This window comes from Sus scrofa, chromosome 14 (assembly GCF_054392235.1).
Source record: "Sus scrofa isolate SSC_HxYL_T2T_F1_AM1 chromosome 14, Sscrofa_HxYL_maternal_Yorkshire_Landrace_v2.0, whole genome shotgun sequence".
Lineage (NCBI taxonomy): Eukaryota > Metazoa > Chordata > Mammalia > Artiodactyla > Suidae > Sus > Sus scrofa.
In genome coordinates, this window is record NC_139396.1 from 43,624,444 (window position 1) to 43,639,771 (window position 15,328).

The 15,328-nt window shown below is 42.9% G+C and overlaps 1 protein-coding gene across 1 annotated transcript; it reads left to right on the forward strand.

Annotated features, from left to right (window-relative positions):
- Positions 1 to 4,189: 4,189 nt before the first annotated feature.
- On the forward strand, positions 4,190 to 6,460 carry LOC100157664 (methyl-CpG-binding domain protein 3-like 1). The gene has a single exon (XM_021072904.2). It carries the CDS (start codon positions 4,190 to 4,192, stop codon positions 4,820 to 4,822), a length of 633 nt encoding a protein of 210 aa, XP_020928563.1. The 3' UTR covers positions 4,823 to 6,460.
- Positions 6,461 to 15,328: the final 8,868 nt, after the last annotated feature.

Here is a 15,328-nt window from a genome sequence, read left to right on the forward strand (position 1 = left end):
TGGACGGGGTCACTTTGCTGTACAGTAGCAAGTTGACAGAACACTGTGAACCAACTATAATGGAAAAAATAAAAATCATTAAAAAAAACCTTTTGGAAACATCAGACACAAGATAATCTCTGAAAGCCAAGTAGAAGTTGCCCTTTTGTGGAGGAAATTTACACTTATCAGGGAAGTCTCCATTTGCAAGTGTCTCCCTCTCTGGACCAGGGATAGAAGGGCGACTAAATCTCAAGAAACTTATCAATGGAGAACACCTGGACTTAAGTCTACATAACAACACAACCCTTGTTTACTGTGCTTTACCCACTAACCTCCCTTAAGAGCATCACCACTCCCCCAACATCTTTTCATTATTTGTCTTTAGTTGAAGATGGTATTTAAGGTGATGGCGTGGGCCAATTAGAGGAATTAGTTTTCCTGATTATCCCCCATGTTTATGGGCGGTAAACTTCTTATTAAACTTCTGGGAGTTCCTGTTGTTGCTCAGCAGGTTAAGAACCTGACTAGTGGCCGTGAGGATGCAGGTTCGATCCCTGGCTCTCTAAAATGGAGTTGAGGGAGTTCCCATTGTGGCTCAGCAGAAACTAATCTAATTAGCATCCATGAGGACGCAGGTTTGATTCCTGGCCTCACGCAGTGGGTTAAGGATCAGGCATTGCTGTGAGCTGTGGTATAGCTCGCAGGCGAGGCTTGGATTTCATGTTGCTGTGGCTGTGGTGTAGGCCAGCAGTTACAGCTCTGATTTGACCCCTAGCATGGGAACCTCCCTATGCTGCAGATGTGGCCCTAAAAAGACAAAAAATAAAATAAAATAAAATAAAAAAGTTTCCTTGTTTGTGGAGTTCCCATTGTGGCTCAGTGGTAAGGAACCCGACTGGTATCCAGGAGGACTAGGGTTAGATCCCTGGCCCAGCTCAGTGGGTCAGGGATCTGGCATTGCCATGAGCTGTGGTGTAGGTTGCAGACACGCCTGGATCCCACATTGCTTGGGCTGTGGTGTAGGCTGGCAGCTGCAGCTCCGACTCAACCCCTAGCCTGGGAACCTTCATACACCACAAGTGTGGCCTTAAAAAGCAAAAATAAAGAAATAAATAAAAGATATTTGTGTCCTATCATCTTGACTTCATTTATTATTTTTATTACATATATTCTTTATTATTACTAACTTCTTGAGTTATCATTCTTTACATATATTGTATAGTTTGACATAGTAAAGATAAAGTGATTTTTTTATATGACCTTCCTTCAAAAGTTTCCCCAAGCATATGAATTCATAACGGAACTCAACACCAGAGACTAAGGGCAAGATTTTTAGAGGAATTCCCCCTCTGTTTTTGACTCATCCTAATCGATAAATTATTTTCTGACCTCTTCATTGAGGTCACTCCATTTAGGACTGTGTAGGGTGCACTTGAGATGTAGTGGGGGACAGACGCTGGAGCGACAGTTGTTTGGTTTGAAAACTGTGTGGGCACATGCAAGAGACAGGGTTGGGCTCCCTGCCTACCCCCTTGGGTGAGGCTGGCATAGGCTCCCTTCCCTGGGAAAAGTGTTTTCTCAGCCCTTTCTGTGGGCTTTATTTTCACTAACGGCTTGGACCAGAACTGCCCAGTAGTACCTTTAATCACTCTATTACCATAAGTACGGCATTTAAATATTTTTAGTAGCCACATTTTAAAGACTAAAAACACCCAAGTAATTTTTTTTTCTTTTTAGGGCCACACTTGAGGCACATGGAGGTTCCTAGGCTAGGGGCTGAGTCTGAGCCACATCTGCTACCTAGGACGCATGCAATGCTGTATCTTTACCCACTGAGAGAGGCCAAGGATCAAGCCTGCATCCTCATGGACACTAGATGGGTTCTTAACCTGCTGAGCCACAATGGGAATTCTTAAATTATTTCAACTGTACATTTTTAAGACATTGCAGCCAAGGATATTTTCATTTGTGAATGCAATCAAATGGAAAAATTAATAACGATGGATTTCCCGTCATGGTGCAGCAGAAACGAATCCAACTAGGAACCAAGAGGTTGCGGGTTCGATCCCTGTCCTTGCTCAGTGGGTTAAGGATCCAGCATTGCCATGAGCTGTGGTGTAGGTCACAGATAAGTCTTAGATCTGGCATTGCTGTGACTGTGGCGTAGGCCAGGGGCAACAGCTCCGATTAGACCTCTAGCCTGGGAACCTCCATATGCTGCGGGTGCAGCCCTAAAAGGACGAAAGACAAAAAAACATTTAATAATTACATATTTTACATTCTTATTTTGGTATGGAGTTCTGGAAATCCATTTTGTGCTTTTCACATACAGTACAATCCTAATTCGTAACATGAATTTCATCCAACATGTCACACCATTTTTAGATTTTGTAAGATTCACAGCTGTCCAGTGAGATTCACATGTCTAAATTGTTCCAAACATACTTAAACGTTTGCCACTCAAAGATCATTTTGTATGAAAAATGAAAAGCTCCATGTTGGCCTAGTAACAAAGAGTCATTGTGACCTTGCCAAGGGAAGCCCCCACAGAGCAGTGAGGTCACCCCAGATGGAGAGGCCTGAGATGCTGGTTGGAGGTGAGGTCACAGAGACATGTGGTACAGATGGCCTTTCTTGGGAGTTCACAGCAAAGGGGCAGAAGTGGAAAGAGTATGGTGGAGGTGGATCCCAGGAAGACTAGGTGAGGTGTTTCTGTGTAGTTTGGAGAGATCTACAGGAGCCTAAATGCTAAATGCCTAAATTCTTTTCAAAAGAAGAGGTTGCAACTGCCAAGTTTCTCTGTTGGGTTCATGAACTTACTAAGAAGCAGAGGGCTGAGGCTCAGATCCCCAAAGGAGGATAAAGAGGGGAACTTTGAAAACAGTGGAAACTTAGAGATTTTTGCAGATTTGGCAAAAATCTTTGGTGGTAAAATTTCAATCCAGTAGTTAGCAGCTTCTCTGTGAAATACAGACAAGGGACATGGGATGTGTGTGAAGGAAAAAGGAAAGTGGAGAAAATATGAAATAGACTTTGGGAAAAATAAAAAAATACATATGCTAACATATAAAAAGAAAATAAGCAGTTCCCGTTGTGTCTCAATGGGTTATGAACCTGACATAGTGTCTGAGGAGGCAGGTTCTATCCTTGTCCTCACTCAGTGGGTTAAGGATGCAGAGTTGCCACAAGCTGCTGTGTAGTTTGCAGACTCGGTTTGGATCTGGCATTCCTGTGGCTGTGGTATAGACTGGCACTTGTAGCTCCGATTCGACCCCTAGCCCAGGAATTTCCATATGCCGCAGGTGCCACCCTAGAAAGAAAAAAAGAAAATAATTTTTCCAGGCATTATGGATGGTTCCAAGTGACTGATGATGGTCTTGGATTTACAATGGTAGCAAAATACGTTGTGTGCCTTTCTTAGCAGTTACCATAAGACCAGCAGTAGCTCTGGTGTGGCAGCTGGGTGCCAAGTTTGAAGTTTTACAAGCAGATGGGATAGGCAGTAAGGAATTTTGGATTATTCCAAGAGAATTATTGAGATCATAGTCCATGGAACCCAGGACTGATAGGAATAGGAAGAGAGAAATGAAGATGAGGATGTGGTGACATGGCATAAGTTCCAATCTTGGGGAACAGGTGTCTACTGTTTGAACATTTGAGAAAAAAAATTGGAGATCAGAAATTCGTAGTGAGTTAATAAGTTTCTGAATTATTATTTAGAACATGACCTATCGGATTGATGTGAACATCAGGGGTACAGGGCGAGTTGCTAAGCGCCAGGCAATTGTTAATGTCACTATGGACTTAAGATCTAAAGGATCACACCAATTGTCAATGGGTTAACCAAATGAACAGTCACCTGGCACAGAAGAAGGCTAGCACTGGGGATTTAGAAAAAGGCTGAGGACCAGGTGACATGAGAGACTACCCGGACTTGTGCAGCTGAGAGTGACAAGAACCAAAAGAAAACATAATCATACTTATAAAGGAGGTGGTGTTACAAGCTGGTGGAGGAGAATGGATCTGGAGTAGCCCAGAGTTTTGACCTTGAGCTTTCTGTCTTTGACCCACATTTGCTTGAGGATGTTCCAAGATGTGGAGGAATGAAGGGAGGATGAAGGTACAAAAGAGCCAAGATAATGGTCCAAGAAGGCAGATTTGGAGCCAGTCTCACAATTTATTTTTATAGGGTACGAGGAAAAGAAGTATGATGAAGACCTCACAGAGAAAGCATCGTGATGGGGGGAAACAAGGCAAACCAGAGCCTAGTTTAAACATCTCGATCCCGCTGAGACTGTCCAGTTACATATTCAAGAGACCAGTTACTAGAATCACACCCCATCCTGGCAATGAGGTCAGATGCCATCACTGGGAGGAAACCTTGGACAGCCCCCAGCAGCTGTACTGGCACAAGAGGCTGCAAGGACTGCAGGCCTGCAGCAGCACAGGGGAACTGTTAAGCCCCTTGGATCTTGCCAAAGCCCTGCAGAAACTTGCGCCTCGTTGCACAGATGAGTCCCTGCTGGGGCTGCCTGCAGGTGACCCCAACTCTGGCCCTGTGGCCACCCCTGCCCGGTCCACGGATTTGCCAGAGACAATTTCAGGAGCTAGCCTGGACCGCCCACAGCTCCACTGCAGACGATGCCTGGTCACTGAGGAGGACATCAGGAACCAGGAAAGGAATGTGAAGACAGCGAGGGAGAGACTGGCCATAGCCCTGACTGCAGACCGGCTGGCGGGCGAGGCGGAGAAAGCAAGGGGCCAAGAGGGGCATCCTGACAAACACTGTGGGAAAGAAGTCAGGATGGTGCAGATGAAGCTGCACACGATGCTTTATTAGTGACTCTTTGCAGTTCTCTTGCACTGAGCTCTTGAAAATTTAAGATATATTAATGCTTTCCTTTATTGTTAAGTCCTTTGTGTGACATAGAAAATATAGACAGGGATTTCTTTTTGAGGTGAGAAATTGGGTTTTAGGCTAGAGGACCCAGGCTCTTTCCTCTCCATGTTGTTCTCTCATTTTCATTTACTAAGCGAAACATACCCATTTACTAAGTGAAAAATACTTTCAGTTACTAAGTGAAAAATACTCATTTATTTATGAGTATTTTAAAGTTAACAGAGTCACCAAAGTCACGGGATTCTTCAAGTTCTTACCCTCACAGAGAACAAACTACCCACTTAGACCGGATTGTTCTTTTTGAATAATATTCCCCAGTAGATTCCGAAACAACCTTTCATTAAAAGGATGTCATAGCTATGTTCCCAAATAAGATACCTAGTTCTAGTTTTCTTGTTTGGGTTGCATGCTAATTCAGAGTTGCCTGTAATGAAACATCAGACTTTCACTTGTTTTCTAGATCTACACGTGTTTGAAATCTGATCTGCGATCATTGATATGCCATTCAGGGCAAATCATACTATCAGGAGACTGTTTTTAGCATCATTTAGCAAGAAGCCTGGGCTTGTTGCGTGTATTTATCTATTTACCTGATCACGCATGTTGTGCTCTTTAGCTTGTTTTCATCATTACTTATGTTTGCTGGATGGATTTATCAGTTTCTGAAAGAGTTATGTTAAAAATAATAAGAGTATCTGTATGTATAGCTTCCCTAAAACCAGCTTATTTTTATTTTTCTTTTATCTTATTTTTGGCCATGCCCACAGCATGTGGAAGTTCCCAGGGCTAGGGATAGAACTCACACCATGGCAGTGAGCCAAGCCACTGCAGTGACACGGGATCCTTAACCCAGATGTGCCACAAGGGAACTCTACCAAGTTTTGTTTTATTTTTTCTTTTTAGGGCCACACCTGAAACATATGCAAATTCTCAGGCTAGGGGTAAAATTGGAGCTGCAGCTGCCAGCCTACACCACAGCCACAGCCACAGCAACTCCAGATCAGAGCCACATCTGTTACACTGTATCATCCCCCATCATGGTCTATCCTAAGAGACTGGATAGAGTTCCCTGTGCTGTACAGCAGGACCTTCATTGCTTATCCATTCTAAATGGAATAGTTTGCATCTACTAACCCCAACCACCCAGTCCATCCCACTCTCTTCTCTTACCCCTTGGCAAACACAACTCTGTTCTCCATGTCTGTGAGTCTGTTTCTGTTTTGTAGGTAAGTTCATTTGTGCCCTGTTTAGATTCCACAGATAAGTGATAGCATATGGTATTTTTCTTTCTCTGTCTGACTGACTGCTCTTAGTATGATCATCTCTAGTTGCATCCATGTTGCTGCAAATGGTATTATTTCATTCTTTTTATGGGTGAGTAGTATTTCATTGTGTATATGTACCACATCTTCTATATCCATTCATCTGTAAATGGACATTTAGATTGTTTCCATGTTTTGACTATTGTGAGTAGTGCTACAATGAACATAGGTGTGCATGTATCTTTTTGAATTGTAGTTTTGTCTGGATATATGCCCAGGAGTGGGATTGCTTGATTATATGGTAGTTCTGTATTCAGTTTTCTGTGGAACCTCCATACTGTTTTCCATAGTGGTTGTACAACCATTCTTGAGGCATGCCCAGTATGCCAAGGTGACTGGATGAGAATGAATGCAATCACAATCTACATATTAAGTCCAGAGTGAACCTTTCCTTAAAATCATGGGGACTAAGAGAGAGAGAGAAAGGGCCTTTCTTGGGCCCCATTCCTCCCACCAATCACTGACAGAGCTTAGATTTTCTAGTAAAACCATGCAGGTATAACTGTGGGGAGAGGAAGGCTTGGAGGTGCTGGCTAGGCAATCAAAATACCTCCTGCTGGAGTTCCCATCATGGCTCAGTGGTAAAGAACTTGACTAGTATCCATGAGGATGTGGGTTCAATCCCTGGCCTTGCTCAGTGGGTTAAGGAATTGGACATCCAATGTGCCAACTAAAGCTCAACTAAAAGATGACTGTGATCAGAATAGTGAAACCTACACATCCTAAGAGATCGAAATGAGCCCCACTTCTGCATGTGAGTGGTTTTTTCCCCCCCTTTTTGTCTTTTGAGGGCTACACCCATGGCATATGGAGGTTCCTGGGCTAGGGATCTAATTGGAGCTGCAGCTGCCGGCCTACATGACAGTCACAGCAACACCGGATCCTTAACCCACTGGGCGAGGCCAGGGATCGAACCTGCAACCTCATGTTTCCTAGTTGGATTTGTTTCTGATACGCCACGACGGGGAACTCCTGCGTGTGAATGTTTGTTGAGTCACCAAACTAACCAGACTTTCTGGTTCCACATTTTGGGCACAAATTGGGAATGTGGTCATAAAAGCCAGGCAGCAGCTGACCGTCAGCATCATCAGACCACCGTAGTAGACCACTCGTTCTTGAGGAACCACAGGGCACTAAGTGTGAGGACAATGAAAGGAGGTGCCTGTGAGTCTGGGCACAAACAGAAGAAATGAGAAAAGGAAAACAGAGATCACAAGGAAAGCTGTGAGGAGAACAGGACCTCACTCTCAATCTGGCAGCTGCAGCTGCTCATAGAAGTGGTGGAATACCGAAAGAAGGGAGGCAGGTGACACCTGTGGGGACAGAAACACACCTTGGTTCAGAGAATTTTTTTTGGAGAGTCTTATGTGCTGTTGGGACCCTGGTGAATAGGAATGGGGCCTTTGTGAATTGGGGTTGAGGTGATTATGGTAACATGTAGAAAAGACAGTGGCTTTGGGTAATTTTTGTCAAAACCCTGGGTGGGCCTACAGTAATTTCTCTGTATGTGGGTTTTGTTTGTTTTTGTTTGTTTTTGGCAGCGCCCATGGCATGTGGAAGTTCCCAGGGCCAGGGATTGAAACTGCTCCACAGCAGCGACCTGTGTGGCTGCAGCGACAACACTGGATCCTTATGAGAGAAGCTGTAAGAGAAGCCAAATCCATCCTTCAGATGAGAAAGTTGGAATATGGTCCAGGAGTGGCAGGCATGCAAGCAGGTAGAACCAGGGGGGAGTTGGTGAGGGAAGGAAAGAGATAGCGAGGAAGGAGCTGGTGCCTGAAACTGCTTGAGCAAATAGCCATGGAGCGGCAGAGGTGGGGGGGAGGGCTGCTTGAGCCACAAAAGCACAGGTGAGACCTGTACTTGACTTGCAGTCAAAAAGGAATGGCATCTGTGTAGCTAAAACAGCCTCTGTGCACCAGCACCAATTAAATCTAAGAGACAGAGTTTCACATGAAGCAGAAAGAACAGCTTTGTTGCTTTGCCAGGTGAAGGAGGCCACAGCAGGGTAATGTCCTCAAAACTGTGTCCTCCCTTGAGAGGGGATAGCAAGGGGTGTTTTAGGTTTAGCTTCAAAGACAGGGTTATTGATTAAGGTGTAGAGTCTACTCCCTACATAGATCATTTCAAAGTCATCAAGACTGGCATCAGATGATTGTCATTGTGATTATCATCCCTTGCCCTTCTCTCTGGAATGAAGACTGATTACAGGGAAGAGGTGTTAGGGAGTGTTCCAGTTAAAAAAGTTGCGGCCCTAAAAAGGCAAAAACAAAGAAAGAAAACACTAGGAGTTCCCCGTCCTGGCTCAGCAGTAACAACCCAACTAGTATCCATGAGGTTGCGGGTTTGATCCCTGGCCTTGACCAGTGGGTTAAGAATCCAAAAAAAAAAAAGAAAGAAAAAAAAGAAGGAGTTCCCGTTGTGGCGCAGTGGTTAACGAATCCGACTAGGAACCATGAGGTTGCAGGTTCGATCCCTGGCCTTGCTCAGTGGGTTAAGGATCCGGCGTTGCCATGAGCTGTGGTATAGGTCACAGACGAGGCTCAGATCTGGCATTGCTGTGGCTCTAGTGTAGGCCAGGAAGCAACAGCACCAATTGGACCCCTGGCCTGGGAACCTCCATATGCCATGGGAGTGGCCCAAGAAATGGCAAAAAAAAAAAAAAAAAAAAAAAAAGCATCCAGTGTTGCCATGAGATGTGGCATAGGTTGCAGATGCAGCTTGGATCCTGAGTTGCTGTGGCTATGGTGTAGGCCGGCAGCTGTAGCTCTGATTCAACCCTAGCCTGGGAACTTCCATATGTCACAGGGGCAGCCCTTAAAAAGATTAAAAAATATATATGTAAAAAACATTAATACTAAATTAATGGGCCAAGACAGGGCATAATGCAATGGAAACCATTTGAACTTGTTTTATTTTTTTAGCTGTAACATCTGTGACCCCAAGAGGGAAGAAATCTTGTCTAGGAATCTGGGGCAGTCAGCTGAGGCTGGAAACTAGTGGTTGGAAGATTGCCACGATAAAGCGTGGCCCTTGAACTCCTTATTCACAGGGGATTGAAATTACCGTGAGGGTTGGAAATATCATGGATCAGGATTCCCTTGGTTTTGTCACCAAGTGTTGGTATGTTTTTTTTTTTTGACATTTTACATCAGCTTTAGCATCATCACTAACCTTCTCAAAAGCCTCCTGAGCTATTAGTAGGTACTTCTGGATGCTGTTACTTCAGATGTGAAAATCAAGTGTGTACTCAGACCCTGTCCTTACAACATACAACGAAGGTGACTCCTACTCACAGACATCAGTCATCATGTCGTCAGAGGGGCCTCAGCCAGGCCCTTCTGAGCCCGCTTCACTTCTCAACTTTGGTCTATACAGACTTGAACAGAATAGTATATAGTTTCTATCAGCTCAAAGCCTCATCCCCAAGACAATCCTAGCTCCCTACCAAAAAGGATGGCAAAATCATGTGAGGTTTGGTACACTTGTCGACTTAAAAAAATGCACAACCTGAAAGTTGAGAGTTAAATTTTAGTTGGGGCTACATTAGGACTTATGCCCGGAAGACAGAATCTCAGGAAGCCCTGAGAAAACTGCTCTAAGGAGGCAAATGGGGAGCTAGGATATATATATAGCCAGGTAGCAGGAACAAAAGATTACAGAAAACCAGATAACAAGGAATTCAGCACATTTCTATGGGACATGCAAAGGTCTGAACTTACTGGAATAGGCACCTTTGCTATGCACAACAGCTATGGGGCCAGCATCTTTGTTTCCTTCCTGAGTTCCCTCAGGGCTCACAGGCTCACCTTTGGAGTGACCGCACTCACAGATGACTGTGACATATTTTGTTTTTTTAAAAAAAGAGTAGATAGAGATGGGATTAAGATGGCAGAATAGAAGGACTGGAGCTCAACTTCTCTCCTAAAAACAACAAAATTCACAACTAAAGACTGAGCACTCTTCACCAAAATGGACCAGAAACCTTAACAAAGGTACCCTATTCCAGAAGAAAAAGAGGAGGCCACATCAAGAGGTAGGAGGGGCGATTTTGTGATATAAAAAACCCTATACCTCCTGGGTGGGAAGCTCCACAGACTGGAAACTAACTGGTTCACAGAGACTCACCTACAGGAGTGAGAGTTCTGAGCAACACATCAAACTCTCACGTGTGGGGATCTGGCACTGGGAGAAAGAGCCCCAGAGCATCTGGCATTGACGGCCAGTGGGGCTTGTGCACAAGAGCTCCACGGGACTGGGGGAAATGGAGATCCCATTCTTAAAAGGTGCACACAGACTTTCGCATGCACTGAGTCCCAGGGCAAAGCAAAGTCTCCAAGAGAATCTGGGTCAAACCTGACTGCAGTTCTTGGAGGACATCCTGGGAAAACAGGGGTGAACGTGCCTTGTTCTGAGGGAAGGACATTGAAAGCAAAGATCTCGGGAATATTCAGCAGCAGTGCCCTTCTCTGGAGGTGGCCATTTTGGGAAAATCTGGCCCCACCCATCAGCCAGCAGCTGAGAAGCCCCAGGGCAAACAACAACCCAAGTGGGATCACAGCCCCACCCCTCAGTAAACAGGCTACCTAAAGACCCCTCAGGCGCACAGCTGCCTCTAATCCCATCCAGAGACTAAGCCCCACCCACCGGAGGGAGTAGAATCAGCTCCTCCTACCAAGGGGCAGGCATCAGCCCCTCTCATCAGGAAACCTACACCAAGCCCCCATACTGACTTCAGCCACAGGGAGGCAGACATCAGAAGTAAGAGAGGCTACAACTCTATTTCCTGTAAAAAGGTCACCACACCAAAAACCTATAAAAAGGAAAAGACAGAGAACTATAACTCAGATGAGGGAGAAAGGAAAAACCCCAGAAAATCAGCTAAGCCATGAGGAGATTCTCAGCCTCCAGGAAAAAGACTTTAGACTGTTGATGCTGAAGATGATGTGAGACATGGGGAATAAACTGGAGGCAAAGGTGGATAACTTACAGGAAACACTGAGCAAAGAGATACAAGATATAAAACTTAAACAAGAAGAGATGCAAAATACAGTAGCTGAAATAAAAATTCACTAGAAGCAGCTAACAGCAGAATACAGGAGGCAGAAGAACGAACAAGCGAGGTGGAGGACAGATTAGTGGAAATTATGGATGCGGAACAGAAAAGAGAAAAAAGATTGAAAACAAATGAAGAGAGTCTCAGAGAACTCTGGGACAATGTGAAACACACCAAAATCCGTATTATAGGGTGCCAGAAGGAGAAGAGAGAGAGAAGGGGACAAAAAAATATTCCAAGAGATAATAGCCAAAAACTTCCCCAACACGGGAAAGGAACCACTCACTCAAATCCAGGAAGCACAACGAGTACCATATAAAATAAACCCAAGGAGGAACACCCCGAGACACATACTAATCAAAATGACCAAAATTAAAGACAAAGAGAAAATCTTGAAAACAGCTAGGGAAAAGAAACAAATCACATACAAGGGAACCCCGATAAGGCTATCGGCAGATTTTTCAACAGAAACTCTGCAGGCCAGAAGGGAGTGGCATGATATACTCAATGTGATGAAAGGAAAAAACCTCCAACCAAGATTACTCTACCCAGCAAGGCTCTCATTCAGATTTGAAGGAGAAAGCAAAACCTTCACAGAGAAGCAAAAGCTGAGAGAATTCAGCAACACTAAACGAGCCTTACAACAAATACTAAAGGAATTTCTCTAGGCAGAAAAGAACAAGAGAAGAAGGAAAGGAAAAAGAGCTGCAAAAACAAATCCAAAGCAATTAATAAAATGGCAATAAGAACATACATATCAATAATTACCTTAAATGTGAATGGACTAAACGCCCCAGCCAAAAGACATAGACTGGCTGAATGGATACAAAAACAAGACCCATATATATGCTGTCTTCAAGAGACCCACTTCACTTCTAGGGACACGTACAAATTGAAAGTGAGAGGATGGAAGAAAATATTTCATGCAAACATGGATCAAAAGAAAGCTGGAGTAGCAATACTCATATCAGACAAAATAGACTTTAAAATGAAGAATATTTTAAGGGACAAAGAAGGACATTACATAATGATCAAAGGATCAATCCAAGAAGATGATATAACAATTTTAAATATCTATGCACCCAACACAGGTTCACCACAATATATTAGGCAACTGCTAACAACCTTAAAAGGAGAAATTGACAATAACACAATCATAGTGGGGGACTTTAACACCCCACTTACAGCAATGGACAGAACAACCAGATAGAAAATCAATAAGGAAACACAGGCCCTGAATGAAGCATTAAACCAGATGGACTTAATAGATATTTATAGGACATTTCATCCAAAAGCAAGAGAATACACATTCTTCTCAAGTGCACATGGAACATTCTCTAAGATTGATCATATCCTGGGCTACAAATCCAACTTCAGTAACTTTAAGAAAATTGAAATCATATCAAGCATCTTTTCCGACCACAATGCTATATGACTGGAAATCAACAACAAGAAAAAAACTGCAAAAAACACAAACACGTGGAGACTCAACAACATACTACTAAACAACCAATGGATCACTGAAGAAATCAAAGAGGAAAATAAAAAATACATAGCAGCAAATGACAATGAAGATACGACACTCCAAAACCTATGGGATGCAGCAAAAGCCATTCTAAGAGGGAAGTTTATAGCAATACAAGCCCATCTCAGGAAACAAGAAAAAGCCCAAATAAACAAGTTAACTTTACATCTAAAGCAGCTCGAGAGAGAACAGACAAGACCTAAAGTTAGTGGAAGGAAAGAAATCATAAAGATCAGAGCAGAAATCAATGAAATAGAAGCAAAGAAAACCATAGAAAAGATCAATGAAACAAAAAGCTGGTTCTTTGAAAAGATGAACAAAATTGATAAACCCCTAGCCAGACTTATCAAGAAAAAAAGAGAGAGGACTCAAATCAATAAAATTAGAAATGAAAAAGAAGTAACAACAGACATCACAGAAATACAAAGGATCATAAGAGACTACTATATGCAACTATATGCCAATAAAATGGAAAACCTAGAAGAAATGGACAAATTCTTAGAAAAGTACAATCTTCCAAGACTAAACCAAGATGAAATAGAAAAGATGAATGGACCCATCACAAGAACTGAAATTGAAACTGTGATTAAAAAACTTCCAACAGGAGTTCCTGTCGTGGAGCAGTGGCTAACAAATCCGACTAGGAACCATGAGGTTGTGGGTTCGATCCCTGCCCTTGCTCAGTGGGTTAAGGATCCGGTGTTACCGTGAGCTGTGGTGTAGGTCACAGACGTGGCTCGGATCCCGCGTTGCTGTGGCTATGGTGTAGGCTGGCAGCTACAGCTCCAATTAGACCCCTAGCCTGGGAACCTCCATATGCCATGGGAGCAGCTCAAGAAAAGACAAAAAAACAAAAAACACCCCAAAACTTCCAACAAACAGAAGTCCAGGATCAGATGGCTTCACAGGTGAATTCTATCAAACATTTAGAGAAGAGCTAACACCTCTCCTTCGGAAACTATTTCAAAAAATTGCAGAGGAAGGGATACTCCCAAACTCATTCTATGAGGCCACCATCACCCTGATACCAAAACCAGACAAAGATTCCACAAAAAAAAAAAAAAAAGACTACAGGCCAATTTCACTGATGAACATTGATGCAAAAATCCTCAACAAAATACTAGCAAACCGCACCCAGCAATACATTAAAAGGATTGTACATCATGATCAAGTAGGATTTATCCCAGGGATGCAAGGTTCTTCAATATCTCCAAATCCATCAGCGTGATACACCACATTAACAAACTGAAGAATAAAAACCATATGATCCTCTCAATAGACGCGGAAAAAGCTTTTGACAAAATCCAACACCCATTTCTGATAAAAACCCTTCAGAAAGTGGGCATAACGGGAACCTACCTCAACATGATAAAGGCCATATACGACAAACCCACAGCAAACATCATTCTCAATGGTGAAAAGCTGAAAGAATTCCCACTGAGATCAGGAACAAGACAAGGATGTCCGCTCTTGCCACTACTCTTCAACATAGTTTTGGAAGTCCTAGCCACAGCAATCAGAGAAGTAAAAGAAATAAAAGGAATCCAAATTGGAAAGGAAGAAGTAAAACTATCGCTATTTGCAGATGACATGATACTATGCCTAGAAAATCCTAAAGACTCTACCAGAAAACTGTTAGAGCTCATCCACGAATTTGGCAAAGTTGCAGGATACAAAATCAATACACAAAAATCGACAGCGTTTCTATATACTAACAATAAAAAAGCAGAAGAGGAAATTAGGGAAGCAATCCCGTTTACCATCACATCCAAAAGAATAAAATACCTAGGAGTAAACCTACCTAAAGAAACAAAAGACCTATACTCTGAAAACAAACCACTGATGAAAGAAATCAAAGATGACACAAATAGATGGGAAGATATACCATGCTCTTGGATTGGAAGAGTTAATATTATCAAAATGACTATACTACCTAAGGCAATCTACAGATTCAATGCAATCCCTATCAAATTACCAAGGACATTTTTCACAGAACTAGAACAAAATATTTTAAAGTTCGTTTGGAAGCACAAAAGACCCAGAATAGCCAAAGACATCCTGAGAAAGAAAAATGGAGCTGCAGGAATCAGGCTCCTGGACTTCAGACTATACTACAAAGCAAATGTCATCAAAACTGCATGGCACTGGCACAAAGACAGAAATATAGATCAGTGGAACAGGATAGAAAGCCCAGAATTAAACCCACGCACCTACAGCTAACTAATCTATGACAAAGGAGAAAGAATATACAATGGAGAAAGGACAGCTTGTTCAATAAGTGATGCTGGGAAAACTGGACAGCCACATGGAAAAGAATGAAATTAGAACACTCCCTAACACCATACACAAAAATAAACTCCCAATGGATTAAAGACCTAGATATAAGACCAGACACTATCAAACTTCTAGAGGAAAACATAGGCCAAACACTCTCTAACATAAACGACAGCAACATCTTCTCAGATCCACCTATCAGAGTATCAACAATAAAAAGAAAAATAAATAAATGGGATCTAATCAAACTTCAAAGTTTCTGCACAGCA